Source organism: Bos javanicus, chromosome 11 (genome assembly GCF_032452875.1).
Source record: "Bos javanicus breed banteng chromosome 11, ARS-OSU_banteng_1.0, whole genome shotgun sequence".
In the NCBI taxonomy this organism is placed as follows: Eukaryota; Metazoa; Chordata; class Mammalia; order Artiodactyla; family Bovidae; genus Bos; species Bos javanicus.
In genome coordinates this window covers 4,479,095-4,497,756 of record NC_083878.1, presented here as the reverse complement: position 1 = coordinate 4,497,756, position 18,662 = coordinate 4,479,095, and the positions used below count along the sequence as shown (strand labels likewise).

The following is an 18,662-nucleotide window of genomic DNA, read 5'->3' as shown; positions in this document are numbered from 1 at the left end:
ACAAGTGAAAAACTAAAAATATGAAATTGGGCGAATCTCTGTGTGAGCATGCACGTGTGTGAGCTCAGTTGTGTCCAACTCTTTGCAACCCCACGGACTGTAGCCTGCTAAGCTCCTCTGTCCATGGAATTTTCCAAACAAGAATACTGGAGCAGGTTGCCATTTCCTACTCCAGGGGATGGTCTCCACCCAGGGGTCAAACTGATGTCTCTTTCATCTCCTGCATTGTAGGCGGATTCCTTACCACTAGCGCCGCCTGAGAAGACACTAATCTGCATGATTATGTGAATTTTCTTCTAGCATCGCCCACCGTCTAGTTATATGAATGGAAAATCAATTGTTGAAAAAAAGAGTAGTTATGATAGGTCAAGAGAAATGTGAGAATGCTGGTAAGAAATGGAGATGAAGCAAGAGACTGGAGAAAAGTTATTGGCTTAGAAAAGTGCAGTAAGCTTGATTTAGTGGGAAAGAATGAAAGGATAGGGAAATGTAATTAAAAGGGAGAAATTTATAGTTTATAGTATATAGTATAGTATACTATATAGTATAGTATATAGTATCAAGAAGCCAGGGTTATATTCCCTAGTGGTAAGAAAAAGAACTGTGAGGTCAGAGTGTTCAATATGGTATCCAACCCCAAGATGGTAACAAAAGAAAAGAGCTGAAATACAAATGCAGTCAAGTATAGGGTTGGCCAAAAAGTTTGTTTCGGTTTTTGCATTAACATCTTATGGAAAATCCTGAATGAACCCTTTAGCCAGCCCAGTATTAAAACCAATGAAGACAGACAGGGATTTCCCTGTGTCCACTGGTTAAGAGTTCACCTGTCAATGCAGGGGACACAGGTTTGATCCTTGGTCCAGGAAGATTTTACATGCCCCAGGGTAACTAGGCCTGTGTGCTGTAACTACTGAGCCTGTGCTTTACAGCCTTCGAGTCACAACTACTGATGCCTTCGAGGCTAGAGCCTGAGCTCTGCAACAATGAGAAGCCCACGCATTGCAACTAGAGAAAGCCCATTCACAGCCAAGAATAAAGTTTTTTTTAAAAATGCACTGTAAACATTTTAATTTTCTCATCAAAACTGTCAACGTTAAGAAATTTACTTGGAATCACATTATTCCCTTAATTTTTTCACACAGAATATTCCATTTACTGTGTAGCTCATCATCCCCTGGATATGTTCTATGTAATATACTTGTTAGCACTGTTGTTTCAACTGGGGAAAATTTACTACCAATAAGACTTGAATTTAACTGGTCACATATTTCCAGCGGCAACCAATGATCAGGTGCTTCAATATTACAGACTTCAATTCTCCCATTCTTGACATCTATGAATACTTTAATTTCCACGTGTGACAGTTCATGTAACACAGTGAAGGAAGTATCTACACTGAACTTCGGAGTTTTGCCATATATCCATTCCCAGGTCTGTAGTTCTGTGGCTTTGCTGTTTATTCCAGGAAACACTGTCTCATCTGTTGGGTTTATTAGGTGAATGTGATTATCGATTTGATGAGAAGTAGCATACTCTGTGGCAACAGCATTTATCACTACTTCACAGGTCAGAGTGGGATCTTTTTCCATAAGGTTTTTCACTAAGGCAGGTGTGCTGGCAGTGGCATTGCTCCTGATCCCTTGGTAAGGGCTCTTCAGCAAAGATGATAAGAAGGTCCCGTCAGTACCACATAGCAAAGTGCAGTGGTGATAAGCTGCATTGCGGCCAATCTTGGAAGCTGTTCCTGAGATTTTAAACTGTCCGTCAAGTAAAAGGTCAAATCTTTTAGTAGCCTGCACGTCCAGGTGTGGGTGGACAGCCTTCAAGGCTCTCACAACTAATTTTAGATTCTCCATCCTATCATACTTTTTCTTGGTTGTAAAAAAAGTCAAGTTGATGTTACCCATATCATGGTAGACCGTCCCTCCTCCACTTCTCCTCCGAGCCAGTTTCACACCTTCTTCTCTCATCAGATTCAGGTTACATTCCTGCCAAGGGTTCTGATGCCGACCAATTACCACAGTGGGAGAATTCCTCCACAAGAAAAGGACTGGCTTGCCTTCTAAATTCATATGGTCGTGGATCCAGTCTTCTACAGCCAGATTGTGGTAAACGTCATTGGAAATTGACTGTAAAATGAGTCCACTTTTAACTGTGTTTTTAAAGCCAGCTGCTGGGACCTTGAGATTACAAAGTAACTGGAAGCAATTCTTCATGGAAAATGGGATTAGCATGCTGTCAAAAATGGAAGATAAATTAATGATCGAGAAAAAGAAAATTAAATTCTATTTTGTAGCTATCACTTCTTGGTTATTTGATCCAAACTTATCTAAGTATCCAGTCTGGTTGCTTTTCTTGCCTTTTGGCTTTACCATTAGTCTTTAATAAAACTTCTCCAACAGAGTACTCAAAGGAAATAAATCATACAAACCTCAAATTGTTTTAGCTGAAGTGGAATAAGGGCAGAGATTATTCAAATAATAAAGCTGAAAATAATTATTAATATACCTCAAAGCCAAAAAATTATTTTGAATTCACAGGTAATACACATTCATTGAGAAAAATGAGAAAATACAGACAGGCAAGGAAAAAAAAAAACCCGTAATACCACCACTGGGAAGTAATTACAACTAACATGTTGGTGTGTACCCATTTTTTTCTGTGCATGTGTAAATCCACATATACTTCCCCACCAGAAGTGTAACCAAACTTTATTTAATTCAATGTTAAACCAATTTTTACATCAGTCTTAACGTGTAATATTTCATTGTCAGATAACACCACCTTTTCCTCAACCAATCTCTTAGTTTGTAAGTTTAGGTTGTTTCTAGTCCTTCTGTGTTATCAACAATGAACATCAGTGTATAAAGATTTATGTCCTTATAATACTTGAAATGTAATTTCTATTTGACTGTGAGATACATGATTTACTGTCAGCCTGTTTTATTTTGATCAATATTAAATTAGGATGGATCCTCCTGAGGTCAGGGGAGAGGTCAGAGTAGCAAGGTTATATAGAAAGGTTAGGAACAATTTTATTATGTTTCAACACTTCACACATTATTTGTTAGCAGTGCTGATGAAAAGAGTGAAAATACTAGCTATAATAATGAAGTATTCTGACTAGCTATGATTGTAAAGAAACCATTTAATTCCATTTCTTAGAATGGTCATAATTTTCTTCTAGGTTAAAGGCCTGGGATGGACTGGGGTAGTAAAATCCATAACTAGGCCAAATTATTTTGTAGTTACGTCCTGGAGGAATAATTTCTATGGTAGAGTCTTCATATTTTCATCACTCTTGCTATACCTTGATACTACAGAAAGCGGAACCAGTTTACACTCTATCTAGAAAGATTAGGAGAGGTTTAACAGAGAAAGGGATAACTAAACTGAGTCTCCACATCTGATGCTTTTTACCACGTTGATGGGAGTAGCATATTCCAGGCAAACAGAGAGTCCTCTAACGGTAAGAGGGCCTTAGGGACTCTCTCCCCATGGAGTTCCACTACCAGTCTTCCAGCTCCACTGAAATCTGTGGCTGTGCTGACACGATCCCATCTCTTAGCACTTAACTTATCCAGAGTCTCAGGACGGCCGTGTGCCTGTCTGATTTCGGCTTTTTGGCTCTCGAAGGGCGCGCCTAGGACTGGAACCCAACATGCCTAACTTGGGACCCTCCCGTGTTGAGGATAAACCGGTCCTAACCGTGGAGCCAGGTCCTCCCAAACTCTAAGCTGACACCACGGGGCCTGCAGCGCCCCGGGATCGGGGGTGCCCGACCGCTGCCAGTGCCCGGGGCCCACGCTGCCAGCCTGCACCCGCCACGCCTCCGGCTTCACACACCTGCTGCTTCCGGTCGCGCTCACGCCGCTCGCAGGCCCGTGTGCGAGTTACGCTTGCTACCCCAAGCCCAGCCAGCTGCGCATGCGGCCGCTCTGCCAGCCGCCCAGGCCATCGTGAGGCGGAGCACCGGAAGCGCCGGAAGGGGCGTGGCTGAGGGTTTCCGGTTGCGGGGACAGCGTCCTGCGGTGCCCCCTCCTTGGCGCCAAGCCCCATCGGAAACAGGGACGCCACTCCCTTTCAAATAATAGCAGTAATTATAGTAGTATCGAAAGTCTTAGAGCCCCAGGCCAGATGGAGGTTCCCCGCGACACAGCCCAGAGCCGGCCCGGGGGGTGGAGGAGGTGTCAGCAGGGCGCAGGTAGGCGCGGAGCCGAGTCAGGCTGGAGGGGGCCCGCCAGGTACCCAGAGTAGTCCCCAGAGTAGTCGGGTCGCATGCTCTTCACTGAACATTTATCCATTGTGCTGAGCTTTGCGCGTCTCATAGTCCAAAGGGCAGGCAAGCAACTCCAGTTGGAAGGGGACGAAACTAAAATCCGTTTTAAAAGACAAATGGCATTTAAAGGAATAAACGCTGGTATTCCCAATACAGAGATGGTAACAGGTAGGAAGGAGAGAGCTGGAAAACAAACACACCGAGGGCCATGAACGTCCCCACTCAGGGTATCCCTCAATGCAGTTGGCAAGAACATCCTTGTGGGGCTTAGCCAGATGGGAAATTCCCCTAGCAGGCAAAGTTCTAGGTAACTATCAGATCAGATCAGTCGTTAAACTGCCTCAAACGCCAGTGGCTTAACGCAACGATTTATTATTTCTATCATGCGAAGAGTTGACTCATTGGAAAAGACTCTGATGCTGGGAGGGATTGGGGGCAGGAGAAGGGGACGACAGAGGATGAGATGGCTGGATGGCATCACCGACTCGATTGACATGAGTTTGAGTAAACTCCGGGAGTTGGTGGTGGACAGGGAAGCCTGATGTGCTGCGAATTCATGGGGTCGCAAAGACTCGGATACGACTGAGCAACTGAACTGAACTGAACGTTTATATGGGCAAGGCTTGCTTGGGTGGCTTCAATGAGCATTCAGCACTGGTTGGCTGAGCCGAGGGCTCCACACCCTTATTCACACGTCTTAGTCACATCCCCGGCAGCTGGTGCTCGCTGGCTGCTGGTGCACTTCCATTCAGGCATAGCCTTCGATGTAGCATGTCGGCCACATTCTCTGTTGGCCAAAGCACCAGCAGAGACAACCCAGAGTTAAGAGGTGGAGTAATGGACCCCTCCTCTTGATGAGAGGACCCCAAAGAATTTGTCGTCCTTTTTCAGTCTTGGACAGAAATCAGTCTCTCCTTCGAATAGAAACCATCGAGACTTGAATTTTGAAGTGAGAATCATCCAGAGTTCACAGTTAGGTGGTGCGGATACCCCGACCAGGGTTCCATTTAAAGCTACAATAAAGACACAATGGCTGCTCATTTATGTTGCCCTTTTGATTTAAGAAAGGCAATGCCAAAGAATGCTCAAACTACCGCACAATTGCACTCATCTCACATGCTAGTAAAGTAATGCTCAAAATTCTCCAAGCCAGGCTTCAGCAATATGTGAACCGTGAACTTCCAGATGTTCAAGCTGGTTTTAGAAAAGGCAGAGGAACCAGAGATCAAATTGCCAACATCCGCTGGATCATGGAAAAAGCAAGAGAGTTCCAGAAAGACATCTATTTCTGCTTTATTGACTATGCCAAAGCCTTTGACTGTGTGGATCACAGTAAACTGTGGAAAATTCTGAAAGAGATGGGAATACCAGACCACCTGACCTGCCTCTTGAGAAATTTGTATGCAGGTCGGGAAGCAACAGTTGGAACTGGACATGGAACAACAGACTGGTTCCAAATAGGAAAAGGAGTTCGTCAAGACTGTGTATTGTCACCCTGTTTATTTAACTTATATGCAGAGTACATCATGAGAAACACTGGACTGGAAGAAACACAAGCTGGAATCAAGATTGCCGGGAGAAATATCAATAACCTCAGATATGCAGATGACACCACCCTTATGGCAGAAAGTGAAGAGGAACTGAAAAGCCTCTTGATGAAAGTGAAAGAAGAGAGTGAAAAAGTTGGCTTAAAGCTCAACATTCAGAAAACGAAGATCATGGCATCCGGTCCCATCACTTCTTGGGAAATAGATGGGGAAACAGTGGAAACAGTGTCAGACTTTATTTTTCTGGGCTCCAAAATCACTGCAGATGGTGACTGCAGCCATGAAATTAAAGGACGCTTACTCCTTGGAAGGAAAGTTATGACCAACCTAGATAGCATATTCAAAAGCAGAGACATTGCTTTGCCAACAAAGGTTCGTCTAGTCAAGGCTATGGTTTTTCCTGTGGTCATGTATGGATGTGAGAGGTGGACTGTGAAAAAGGCTGAGCGCCGAAGAATTGATGCTTTTGAACTGTGGTGTTGGAGAAGACTCTTGAGAGTCCCTTGGACTGCAAGGAGATCCAACCAGTCCGTTCTGAAGGAGATCAGCCCTGGGATTTCTTTGGAAGGAATGATGCTAAAGCTGAAACTCCAGTACTTTGGCCACCTCATGCGAAGAGTTGACTCATTGGAAAAGACTCTGATGCTGGGAGGGATTGGGGGCAAGAGGAGAAGGGGACGACAGAGGATGAGATGGCTGGATGGTATCACTGACTCTGTGGACGTGAGTCTGGGTGAACTCCGGGAGTTGGTGATGGACAGGGAGGCCTGGCATGCTGGGACTCGGGGTCGCAAAGAGTCGGACACGACTGAGCGACTGATCTGATATGATCTGATCTTTGATTTAAGTCACTCTGAGTAAGTCTTTCTTGGATTATGCAGGTGGGAATGGATTCTGTGCAAAGTTAGTCCCAGTGGAAGTTTTCCTAGTTATCATTAAAGATAGCCACACAATTGTGTTGCCCTTTGCTTATATTGTTGTAGTTTAGTTGCTAAGTCATGTCCAACTCTTTGGACCTTATAGACTATCCCACCAGGCTTCTCTGTTCCTGAGATTTCCCAGGCAAGAATACTGGAGTAGGTTACCATTTCCTTCTCTAGGGGATCTTCTCAACCCATGATCTTCTCAATTCATGTTGCTAGATCCAGTGAACTTTCAGTCTGCATTTACCCTTTCAGTTGACTGCCCCCACCTTAAAGATTGGTGGGCAGTCTTGACATTATCCTGTCTTGGTTTTCCACCAGCCTGTCAACTCTTCCATCCCCTCTGCGAGCTCCCTCAGCACTGGCCAGCTTCTGAATGTTGTAGTTGCTTTATCTCACACTCTACATTCACCCTAAGCAACCTCATTAATTCCCATAACTTTAGACACCACTCTGTATACAGCTTTCAAATTGGTATTTTTCATTCCATACACATAGAACTGCCTGCCTTGGAAACTGGTATGTCCAAAACCCGTGCTCCCCAGCTCACTATTTCTCCTAGAGAACCCTCATGCATCTAGCCATTTTTTTTTAAAACTAGAAACCCTTTCTTTCCCCCACTTTCAGACCATCATGATCTCCTGCCAAACTTCACCTAAACTCTGTCCCCTCGGCCATCATCTATCTCACTTGGACAGTCGTGTCCTTGCAAAAACCATAAATGTCACCTCTTCAGAGAATCTTTCCTAGCTCCCACAGTTAAAAATCAAGTTTAAAAAAATAAATATCAAGTGTGTGTAATGTCTCCTGTCGGTTTGACTTTTTCTTCATGACATATCACAATTTGTATCTTATATAATTAGTCTGATGTTCTACTGGTAGACAGTAAGCATTACAAAGGTGTTATTATTGTTTCAGTCATTCATTCATGTCCAACTCTTTGCATCCGTATGGACTGTAGCCCATCAGGCTCCTCTGTCAATGGAATTCTCCAGGCAAGAATACTGGAGTAGGTTGCCATTTCCTCCTCCAGGGGATGTGTATGACCCAGGGATTGAACCTGCAATTCCTGCATTGGCAGGTGGATTCTATACCATCTGAGTCACCAGGGAATGCCACCAAAGAAGGCAGTTGCTGTTTTATTCCCAATTCTATCCCAAGCACCAAGCACAGTGCCAGGTTAGGTGACCAAATGAATGATCTGTGTATTTTTTTTTGTCTCCCAAAGAATTATTTTCTATAAATGATAAAGAGCATCATCTTATTGGCTTACATCCCTTTCAATGTTTTTAAACTCTACAAAAACATCTGTTTAGTTTTTCTCTGATTAACAGAATATTTTTTCCCCTAAAAGATTACTTTTCCTTTTGAGTATGCCTTTTTCCTTTATCAATATTAAGGATATTACTCAACTGGACATTAGAGATCACCATTAAATATTAAAGTACAGGAAAATGTCAAAACATACATAGTAGAAATATTTACAGGTCACTATCTGTCCAGACACAAGTGGTTTTTAATTTCAGCTAACATTATTTGGGACAATACTGCTGTTTCAAACTATTAGATGTTTCAGTGCAATGGCACCCCACTCCAGTACTCTTGCCTGGAAAATCCCATGGATGGAGGAGCCTGGTGCGCTACAGTCCATGGGGCTGCTAAGAGTCGGACATGACTGAAGTATATATAAACATATATATATATGTTTGTCATCCTTACTGAAACATCTAGTAGTTTGAAATAGCTGCTGCTGCTGCCAAGTCACTTCAGTCGTGGCCAACTCTGTGTGACCCCATAGACGGCAGCCCACCAGGCTCCCCCGTCCCTGGGATTCTCCAGGCAAGAATACTGGAGTGGGTTGCCATTTCCTTCTCAATGCATGAAAGTGAAAAGTGAAAGTGAAGTCCCTCAGCCATGTCCCTTAGCGACCCCATGGACTGCAGCCTACCAGGCTCCTCTGTCCATGGGATTTTCCAAGCAAGAGTGCTGGAGTGGGTTGCCATTGCCTTCTCCAATGCTCGAAAGTTTGAAACAGCAGTATTATACATATATACATATATAGTATATATATTTATATACTATATATGTTTATATATAAACATATATATATAGTTTTTTAAACAACTAGGCTGTTTTCTTATATTAAATATTAGTGGCATAAAATGGTAATATCTGCAAGATAAATTATTACATTTAGAAAAACTGTTTTGTGAACTCTGAAATGAATTCTGTGTGGGTTAAAAAAAAAAGTTTTGAAAGGATGATGTGAAATGTGAAATGCCTCTTTAGCTACCAGTGATTTTTGACAGGACAGAAATGCAAAAATGCAGGAAGATAAAGTACTCTAAAGCAAAATCTCCAGCTGGAAATCCAACATATAAAAGCAATACACCAGAAATCATGGGAAATACTGATGTCAAAGTGGACACTGTTTTTTGGGTTTTGATCACTTGTTTAAGAAATACACTAAAATTAAAATGTTTTGGTGACATTTAAATACCCTTAGACAAAACCTCTGATTTTTGACAAGAATAGAGTGTAATATGAGAGAAATCTTGAATTTGAATTTTGGAAAGTTTCTTCTTTCTAAAGCAACTTTTTTTGAATCACTTCAGTTCAGTTCAGTCACTCAGTTGTGTCCGACTCTTTGCGACCCCATGAATCGCAGAACGCCAAGCCTCCCTGTCCATCACCAACTCCCGGAGTTCACTCAGACTCACGTCCATCGAGTCAGTGATGCCATCCAGCCATCTCATCCTCTGTTGTCCCCTTCTCCTCTTGCCCCCAATCCCTCCCAGCATCAGAGTCTTTTCCAATGAGTCAATTCTTCGCATGAGGTGGCCAAAGTACTGGAGTTTCAGCTTTAGCATCATTCCTTCCAAAGAAATCCCAGGGCTGATCTCCTTCAAAATGGACTGCTTGGATTCCCTTGCAGTCTAAGGGACTCTCAAGAGTCTTCTCCAACACCACAGTTCAAAAGCATCAATTCTTCGGCGCTCAGCCTTCTTCTCAGTCCAACTCTCACATCCATACAGGACCACAGGAAAAACCATAGCCTTATGTATCATCAAAAGATGCAATCTACATTGATTCATAAACAGTAAAAAATAAGCGATCATCTTCCTTCATTTTGTTAGGTTTTCCTAATAAGGTAAGTCTCTCATTCATCAGGCCCTCTTAGTCAAAAGCCATTTTTGGTTTCTTTAGTAACATACAAAATAACTTCATTCGACGTCTGTCATTTCTATCCCATCACTTTCTTTAACACATATCACTGGACCCAAGGCTTTCTCTGAAAGATATCCTGTGCCAGTGTCTTTGCTCCTTGTAAAGGCTTCTTGATCTGTGTCTTCTAATCTTATTTTCTTGGTGTTTTGAAATAACTGAGTCACTGGCTCCAATTTGCTTTTCTCTGTCCTTTGCATTAAGCGATCACCCACTTTTGAATCCATATGCAAAGCAGAAACTTGAGTAGCAGATTTACTTGGGGAAAACCCCATTGGGACAGCTGAATAAAAATAAGATTGCTGGTACCTCTTAAAGCAGTGGATAAGTTTCTTCCATGATTGCTTGAGGGAAAAACTGTTAACAAGTGAATAGAATGGGAATTTCAACTAACTTCAGGCAATGTTTGTTGTAATGGAATGTCATGGTGAGGATGCCAAAAATACACAGTAAAATCTCCTTCCTTCCCTCAGTGTTTCCGTTTTCTTTGTGGGAGGTTTGCAGGCTCTATAGGTTCTCTGAGACTTTTTGTTTTTTTAAAGGAATTCACCAGATGCTCTGTTTTATCTCCTGGCAGAAAATTACAGAACTTCTCTACTTAGTCCTATCATTCTTGTTACAAAGAACTTTAATTTATTATTATTGGATTAAAGAAATTATTATTGAAGGCCAAACACTCTGCTGAAAAAGAATTAAAGATGCTGAAACAATGGATCTTATGAAAATTTACAAATTTTGTGCGTTAATAAAACACTTAATAGAGTAGAAGGGCAAATCAATGGGAGAAAATATTTGCAAATCATATATATGATAAAAGACTGAAACTCAGACTATATAGAGAACTCAGCAACAACAAAATAACCCAACTCAAAACTGAGCAAAGGACTAAAATAGACATTTCTCCAGAGAAGATAGATGAATGGCCAAAATGGCCAATGATAACATGAAAAGATGTTCACCATCACTAATAATTAGGGAAATGCAAATCACAGTTACCAGTTAGATACTGCCTTATACCTATTAGGTTACTATTAAAAAAAAAAAAGAAAGAAAGAAAATAACAAGTGTTGTTGATGATGTGGAGAAATTTCAATCTTTATGCACTAATGGTGGGAATGTACAATTGGTACAGCTGCTGTGGAAAAGTTTGACAGTTCCTCAAAAAATTAAAAACAGAATTACCATATGATCTGGCACACCAACTTCTGGGCCTTTAAGAAATATTTGTACACCCATGTTTATCACAGCATTATTCAAAATAGCTAAAAAGTGGAAGCAACTCAAGTGTCCATTGATAGATCATGGGTAAGCAAGATATGGTGTATATATACACACACACACACACATATATATATGATAAGCTACTCAGCATTAAAAAAGGAGGAAGAAATTCTGCAATATGTTAAAGCATGATGAATCTTGAGCACATTATTCTAGATGAAATAATTCAGTCACAAAAAGGCAAATGCTGTTTGACTCCACTTATGTGAGGTATCTAGATACCGAATCAAAAAAACAGAAAGTAGAATAGTGGTTGCCATGGGGAGTTGTTTAAGGGGTACAGAGTTTCAATTTTACAAGATGAAAAGAGTTCTGGAGATGAGTGGTGGTGATGACAGCACAGCATTACAAATGTTTTTAATACACTGAACTATACACCTAAGAATGGCCAGGATGCTACATTTTATGTTATGTGTATTCTACCATAATACAAAAAAGTAAAGGAAAAAAGCCTCCAAGAAAGATACAGTACTTTTTATTATGAATGTCCAATGAAGAGAGATGACCATGCAACATTGAAGAAAGAGCTTAAAAAGGTTGTAAAAGGAGGGGGCGTCCACTGAGGTATTGCCTCAATAATGGAGTCAAATTAGCCCTAAATAAAGACCACTTTGGACCTAATAAAGCTTAAAAGCAAACTTCTAAAGCAGGTCTCCAATAGGACTTTCTACAATGATAGAAATATCCTTTATGTATTGTCTAGTATACTGGCCACTAGTCACGTGTGGATGTTGGCATGTGAGAATTCTACTGACCCACCAACGAAAGCTAGATGTTAGAATTTGAAATGTACAAAGCACAAATGAGGGACTAAATTTTAAATTTTATTTCATTTTAATAACATAAATTCAAATGGCCACATGAAGCTAGTGGTTACTATTTTCAACAGGGCAGTTCTAAAGGATTAAATTGTTTTCAAGTAAACTCACTGCATTTCAGAATAAAACCTACACATATTTAAAGGAAAACCAAAATCTTCAGCACCAACAATGTCAAATCTGCAACATCTGGCAGCCAATAAAAATTTGTGTGTGCTCAGTTGCTAAGTTGTGTCTGATTCTTGGACGGTGGACTGTAGCCGGCCAGTCTCCTCTGTCCATGGGATTCTCCAGGCACAAATACTGGAGTGGGTTGCCATGCCCTTAGGGGATCTTCCAGACCCAGGGATGTAACCCTTGTCTCCTGCATCTCTTGCACTGGCAGACAGATTCTTCACTCTGAGCCACCTGGAAAGCTCAATAAAAACTTGTTGTTTGGTCGCTAAGTCGTGTCCGACTCCTTGTGACCCCATGAACTTACCAGGCATGAAAAGAAGCAGAAGGATGTGACTCATAACTAGGAGGAAAAAAATAGGTTAGTAGAAACAATCCCATTGGGATTTCCCTGGTGGCTCAGCAGTAAAGAATCCACCCGCTATTACAGAAGACATGGGTTTGATCCCTGGGATGGGAAGATCCCCTGGAGGAGGAAATGGCAACCCACTCCAGTATTCCTGCATGGGAAAACACCCAGACAGAGGAGCCTGGCGGGCTACAGTCCATAGGACGCAAAGAGTAGGACACGACTTAGTGACTAAAAGAACATCAACAAAGGTGGCATACGTAAATACTCAAACTCTTGTAATTTTTTCCCTGGAGGAGGTACTTTCCTATCTCCTATGATAATAATCACCTTCACCCCGCAAGCCTTCAACATCATCAGAAAGTTTTGAGGTTTTTACATTTTTCTCTATTTTTTTTTTCAATTAATGCTAGATAGATCATGAGAACATTTTATTCAAAATAACCTTAGCATCTTAAGATGAAATGAGAATACTTTGTTTTCCCTAAAATAACATTTTAGGATGGTCTTTGAGAGCTCATGCTTCTTGTAACTTATTGTATCAGTTAGGTACAATTATATTTCACAGAAAATGTATCTCCTGGGACTTCTGCCTTTATCTAAAACAACTGGGACATGATTTAACTTTTTAGTGTCCAGCTATAGTTACAAAGTTATGATATCTTAATGCAACAAAATGAGAAAATGTACTGGCACAAATACTGATAAAAAATCAAAGCAGAGATGGGAAAAACATATGGCACATATTAAAATGCACTTTTATGAGATTTGTTCTAACATAAAAGATATTTATGTCTGTCAATAATACGCTGTGGGGGAAAATATGAGTACTCACTAGGCAAAAACAAGAATAGTTTGTCTCTTCAAATATGATATTACATTTGAAATGGACAGGCGAATACTATATCAAGATCATCAGAGAACAGCTATAAAAACCTAGTTGATCTATTTCATCTGTGGAAAAGACAGGGAGATAAAGCCACTATTAGAGTTCAGAACCCTTGGGTTATTTAAGAAAAGCGGAACATGTTAAACATTCAGTGAGTTCAGTCGCTCAGTCGTGTCTGACTCTTTGCGACCCCATGAATCACAGCAGGCCAGGCCTCCCTGTCCATCACCAACTCCCGGAGTTTACTCAAACTCATGTCCATTGAATCAGTGATGCCATCCAGCCTTGTCATCCTCTGTTGTCCCCTTCTCCTCCTGACCCCAATCACTCCCAGCATCAGAGTCTTTTCCAATGAGTCAACTCTTCACATGAGGTGGCAAAAGTATTGGAGTTTCAGCTTTAGCATCAGTCCTTCCAATGAACCCCCAGGACTGATCTCCTTTATAATGGACTGGTTGGATCTCCTTGCAGTCCAAGGGACTCTCAAGAGTCTTCTCCAACACCACAGTTCAAAAGCATCAATTCTTTGGCACTCAGCTTTCTTCACAGTCCAACTCTCACATCCATACATGTCCACAGGAAAAACCATAGCCTTGACTAGACGGACCTTTGTTGGCAAAGTAATGTCTCTGCTTTTGAATATGCTATCTAGGTTGGTCATAACTTTCCTTCCAAGGAGTAAGCGTCTTTTAATTTCATGGCTGCAGTCACCATCTGCAGTGATTTTGGAGCCCAAAAAGATAAAGTCTGACATTGTTTCCATTGTTTCCCCATATATTTGCCATGAAGTGATGGGACCAGATGCCATGATCTTAGTTTTCTGAATGTTGAGCTTTAAGCCAACTTTTTCACTCTCCACTTTCACTTTCATCAAGAGGCTTTTTAGTTCCTCTTCACTTTCTGGCATAAAGGTGGTGTCATCTGCATATCTGAGGTTATTGATATTTCTCCTGGCAATCTTGATTCCAGCTTGTGCTTCTTCCAGCCCAGCGTTTCTCATGATGTACTCTGCATAGAAGTTAAATAAGCAGGGTGACAATATACAGCCTTGACGTACTCCTTTTCCTATTTGAAACCAGTCTGTTGTTCCATGTCCAGTTCTAGCTGTTGCTTCCTGACCTGCATATAGGTTTCTCAAGAGGCAGGTCAGGTGGTCTGGTATTCCCATCTCTTTCAGAATTTTCCACAGTTTATTGTGATCCACACAGTCAGAGGCTTTGACATAGTCAATAAAGCAGAAGTATATGTTTTTCTGGAACTCTCTTGCATTTTCCATGATCCAGCGGATGTTGGCAATTTGATCTCTGGTTCCTCTGCCTTTTCTAAAACCAGCTTGAACATCTGGAAGTTCGCGGTTGACGTATTGCTGAAGCCTGGCTTGGAGAATTTTGAGCATTACTTTACTTGCGAGATGAGCGCCACTGTGCGGTAGTTTGAGCATTCTTTGGCATTGCCTTTCTTTGGGGTTGGAATGAAAACTGACCTTTTCCAGTTCTGTGGCCACTGCTGAGTTTTCCAAATTCGCTGGCATATTGAGTGCAGCACTTTCACAGCATCATCTTTTAGGATTTGGAATAGCTCAACTGGAATTCCATCACCTCCACTAACTTTGTTTGTAGTGATGCTTTCTAAGGCCCACTTGACTTCACTTTCCAGGACGTCTGGCTCTAGGTGAGTGATCACACCATCGTGATTATCTGGGTTGTGAAGATCTTTTTCGTACAGTTCTTCTGTGTATTCTTGCCACCTCTAAATATCTTCTGCTTCTGTTAGATCCATACAATTTCTGTCCTTTATCGAGCCCATCTTTGCCTGAAATGTTCCCTTGGGGTCTCTAATTTTCTTGAAGAGATCTCTAGTCTTTCCCATTCTGTTGTTTTCCTCTATTTCTTTGCATTGATCGCTCAAGAAGGCTTTCTTATCTCTCCTTGCTCTTCTTTGGAACTCTGCATTCAGATGTTTATATCTTTCCTTTTTTCCTTTGGTTTTCACTTCCCTTCTTTTCTCAGCTATTTGTAAGGCCTCCTCAGACAGCCATTTTGCTTTTTGGCATTTCTTTTTCTTGGGAATGGTCTTGATCCCTGTCTCCTGTACAATGTCATGAAATTCTGTCCATAATTCATCAGGCACTCTGTCTAGCAGATCTATTCCCTTAAATATATTTCTCACTTCCACTGTATAATCATAAGGGATTTGATTTAGATCATACCTGAATGTCTAGTGGCTTTCCCTACTTTCTTCAATTTAAGTCTAAATTTGGCAATAAGGAATTCATGATCTAAGCCACAGTCAGCTCCCGTCTTGTTTCTGCTGACTGTATAGAGCTACCCACGACCAAGGTAAGAGAAACCCAAGTAAGACGGTAGGTGTTGCGAGAGGGCATCAGAGGGCAGACACACTGAAACCATAATCACAGAAAACTAGGCAAACTGATCACATGGACCACAGCCTTGTCTAACTCAATGAAACTAAGCCATGCCGTGTGGGGCCACCCAAGATGGACGGTCATGGTGGAGAGGTCTGACAGAATGTGACCCACTGGAGAAGGGAATGGCAAACCACTTCAGTATTCTTGCCTTGAGAACCCCATGAACAGTATGAAAAGGCAAAATGATAGAATACTGAAAGAGGAACTCCCCAGGTCGGTAGGTGCCCAATATACTACTGGACATCAGTGGAGAAATAATTCCAGAAAGAATGAAGGGATGGAGCCAAAGCAAAAACAATACCCAGTGGTGGATGTGACTGGTGATAGAAGCAAGGTCCGATGCTGTAAAGAGCAATATTGCATAGGAACCTGGAATGTTAGGTCCATGAATCAAGGCAAATTGAAAGTGGTCAAACAGGAGATGGCAAGAGTGAATGTTGATATTCTACACATCAGTGAACTAAGATGGACTGGAATGGGTGAATTTAACTCAGATGACCATTATATCTATTATTGTGGGCGGGAATCCCTTAGAAGAAATGGAGTAGCCATCATGGTCAACAAAAGAGTCTGAAATGCAGTACTTGGATGCAATCTCAAAAATGACAGAATGATCTCTGTTCGTTTCCAAGGCAAACCATTCAATATCACGGTAATCCAAGCCTATGCCCCAACCAGTAACGCTGAAGAAGCTGAAGTTGAACGGTTCTATGAAGACCTACAAGACCTTTTAAAACACCCCAAAAAGATGTCCTTCTCATTATAGGGGACTGGAATGCAAAAGTAGGAAGTCAAGAAACACCTGGAGTAACAGGCAAATTTGGCCTTGGAATATGGAATGAAGCAGGGCAAAAGCTAATAGAGTTTTGCCAAGAGAATGCACTGGTCATAGCAAACACCCTCTTCCAACAACACAAGAGAAGACTCTACACATGGACATCATCAGATGGTCAACACCGAAATCAGATTGATTATATTCTTTGCAGCCGAAGATATTAAACATTAAATGCTAAAAAGGCTAAACTTTTCTTTTCCAGCTGGCAGAAAAATGCACTTTTCATTCTTTTTCACTAACAAGCTCCTTTCTTCACTTTTAGCTAATAATTGGTCAACATTAACATAGCCGGATGGCCAAAAATAATGTTATACTTGGTTAAGTTAAAGGAGTGTTCCAAGATTGAAGGCTCCTAATAGAAGACAAGTTTAAACTGTATTAGATAGGAAAAGAATCGATACAATATTAAATATCAAGTGAGATACTCTACCCTTTCAGTTTTTGTTTGTTTGTTAACCGTGATCACTTTTTGGGGGGGACTTGGAGACGGCCTGGCTTGTGGAGAAGATATACAGGTCAGGAATCTGCACTGTCATTTTTCTCTCCCTGTCATTCCCAGATTCAACTCAGACTGGATGGTACAGGGCGGTCAGGGCTCCCCAGACTGTGCAGGCTGCGGGCGCTCACCCCAAAAGGCCGGCTCTCTCTTGCGGGGCTGCAGCAGCAGAACCTCACCAAAGGAAGGCTCCCCGCACAGAGGCCCCTGACCGAGGATGGAGAGCGCATCACCCTCCCAGCGCCCCAAAGCAACTCTGCGGAGTAACGAATTCACTAATCCGTCCAGAATGGCGACCGATCCCTGGGAAAATAGCACACAAAAGTGGCAGTAAAGCAGCAAGTATCCCAGAGCTAAGAGAAGACAGCCATAGGCGGGGGGAAAAAAAATAGAGCTCTGCGCACGCGCACTCTACTCAGTTAAGATGGCCACCCGCAGGAAGTTGGGAAAAAGCTTGGAAAAGTGGGTGGAGGCTGGTTACTAGGAGACGGGACGCTCTGGAGGGTCGTCTAGGCGCTGCGTGGGCTTGCGCCTGCGCGGCGCGGATGGACCAGGAAGAAGCCTTTCCAGGGCGCCCTGTAAGGCAGACAGGCGGACGTACGCGACGCTACGTGCGTGTGTGCGCGCGCACGGCTTGTAGTCCCCGCGAGAGGGAGGGTCGAGCCAGGTACGCGTGCGCACAGGGACTTGGGGCGCGCGGGACGGAAGCGGAGTGAAGGCGCCGGGGAGGTGGAGGACGAGCCCCCTCAGGTACAGAGCGTGAGGGCGGGGCCGACGGAGACGCCGGCCGGCGCTAACCGCCCCCACCTCCTTCCCGCCGAGTCCCGCCTCCTTCCCGCCCGGTCCCGCCTCCCTCCCGCCGGGTCCCGCCTCCCTCCCGCCCGGTCCCGCCTCCCACCGCCCCCCGGGGAGGGGCCAAGTCGATTTGGGGTGGGAAGGGAGGAGAAGGGGGCGGAGGATGGAGACCTTGAGGGATCTGGATCCCAGGCGGGGACCGAGTCCTGGTAGTCTCCGGGATGATCTCCGGGGAGGATGGCGGGCCAAAAAGCCCGGGGAGGGACCCACCGCCCCAGGTAGAAGCACGGGGATGCGCCGCTTCGGGGTAAAAGCATCTCCTGGGTCAGCAGGCCTTTGAGAGGGCAGCTGCAGGGCGCGGGTGTGGCGGGGATTAGGGTCTGTGGGCGACCCCTGAGGTGGATTTTGGCGCCGGCGTGAGGGGCGGTAGCGGGCAGAGTTGCGGTCCAGAGAAACCCTCCCGGAACAAACTTTGCGCGTGTTGTCGTTTCTCGGGAGCTTAGGGTTGAGCTTATGTTCCTATGGTGACCGCTTCGCTTCCCGCCGCAGCTTTCGGCTTGGTTGTTGGGGGACTGTTCTGTTTAGAAACGCTCTGGAGTGGCGCTGAGGAATTTGGAAGTCAG

General features: G+C 43.1%; 3 protein-coding genes across 6 annotated transcripts in view; 1 reads left to right on the top strand and 2 right to left on the bottom strand.

Annotated features, from left to right (window-relative positions):
* Window positions 1-1,038: 1,038 nt before the first annotated feature.
* LIPT1 (lipoyltransferase 1) lies at window positions 1,039-3,990 on the bottom strand. Of its 2 annotated transcripts, none has more exons than XM_061431642.1 (2): window positions 3,847-3,990; window positions 1,039-2,235 (listed from the first exon to the last, which is right to left on the bottom strand). In XM_061431642.1, exon 2 carries the CDS (start codon window positions 2,232-2,234, stop codon window positions 1,113-1,115), a length of 1,122 nt encoding a protein of 373 aa, XP_061287626.1. In that variant the 5' UTR covers window position 2,235; window positions 3,847-3,990; the 3' UTR covers window positions 1,039-1,112. The 2 variants fall into 2 exon arrangements, with proteins under 2 accessions (XP_061287626.1, XP_061287627.1); XM_061431643.1 differs by lacking the exon at window positions 3,847-3,990 and adding an exon at window positions 3,709-3,822.
* Window positions 3,991-9,746: 5,756 nt separating this feature from the next.
* On the bottom strand, window positions 9,747-13,630 carry C11H2orf15 (chromosome 11 C2orf15 homolog). The gene has a single exon (XM_061431641.1). It carries the CDS (start codon window positions 10,247-10,249, stop codon window positions 9,974-9,976), a length of 276 nt encoding a protein of 91 aa, XP_061287625.1. The 5' UTR covers window positions 10,250-13,630; the 3' UTR covers window positions 9,747-9,973.
* Window positions 13,631-17,912: 4,282 nt separating this feature from the next.
* TSGA10 (testis specific 10) overlaps window positions 17,913-18,662 on the top strand; it is a 90,797-nt gene continuing 90,047 nt past the window's right edge. Inside the window, exon 1 of one of the 3 annotated variants that reach the window (XM_061431635.1) lies at window positions 17,913-17,994. Coding sequence is in view for 2 of the 3 variants with exons in the window: in XM_061431633.1 (XP_061287617.1) it covers window positions 18,203-18,346 (144 nt within the window). In the remaining variant the exon portion in view is untranslated. Of the gene's footprint in view, window positions 17,995-18,171; window positions 18,347-18,662 lie in introns of those variants that run through there. The other 2 variants (XM_061431633.1, XM_061431634.1) reach the window with 2 other exon arrangements.

Coding starts and splice junctions, on each gene's coding strand:
- LIPT1 (XM_061431642.1), bottom strand. CDS start 2,234: ATGCTAATCCCATTTTCCATGAAGAATTGCTTCCAGTTACTTTGTAAT.
- C11H2orf15 (XM_061431641.1), bottom strand. CDS start 10,249: ATGGGGTTTTCCCCAAGTAAATCTGCTACTCAAGTTTCTGCTTTGCAT.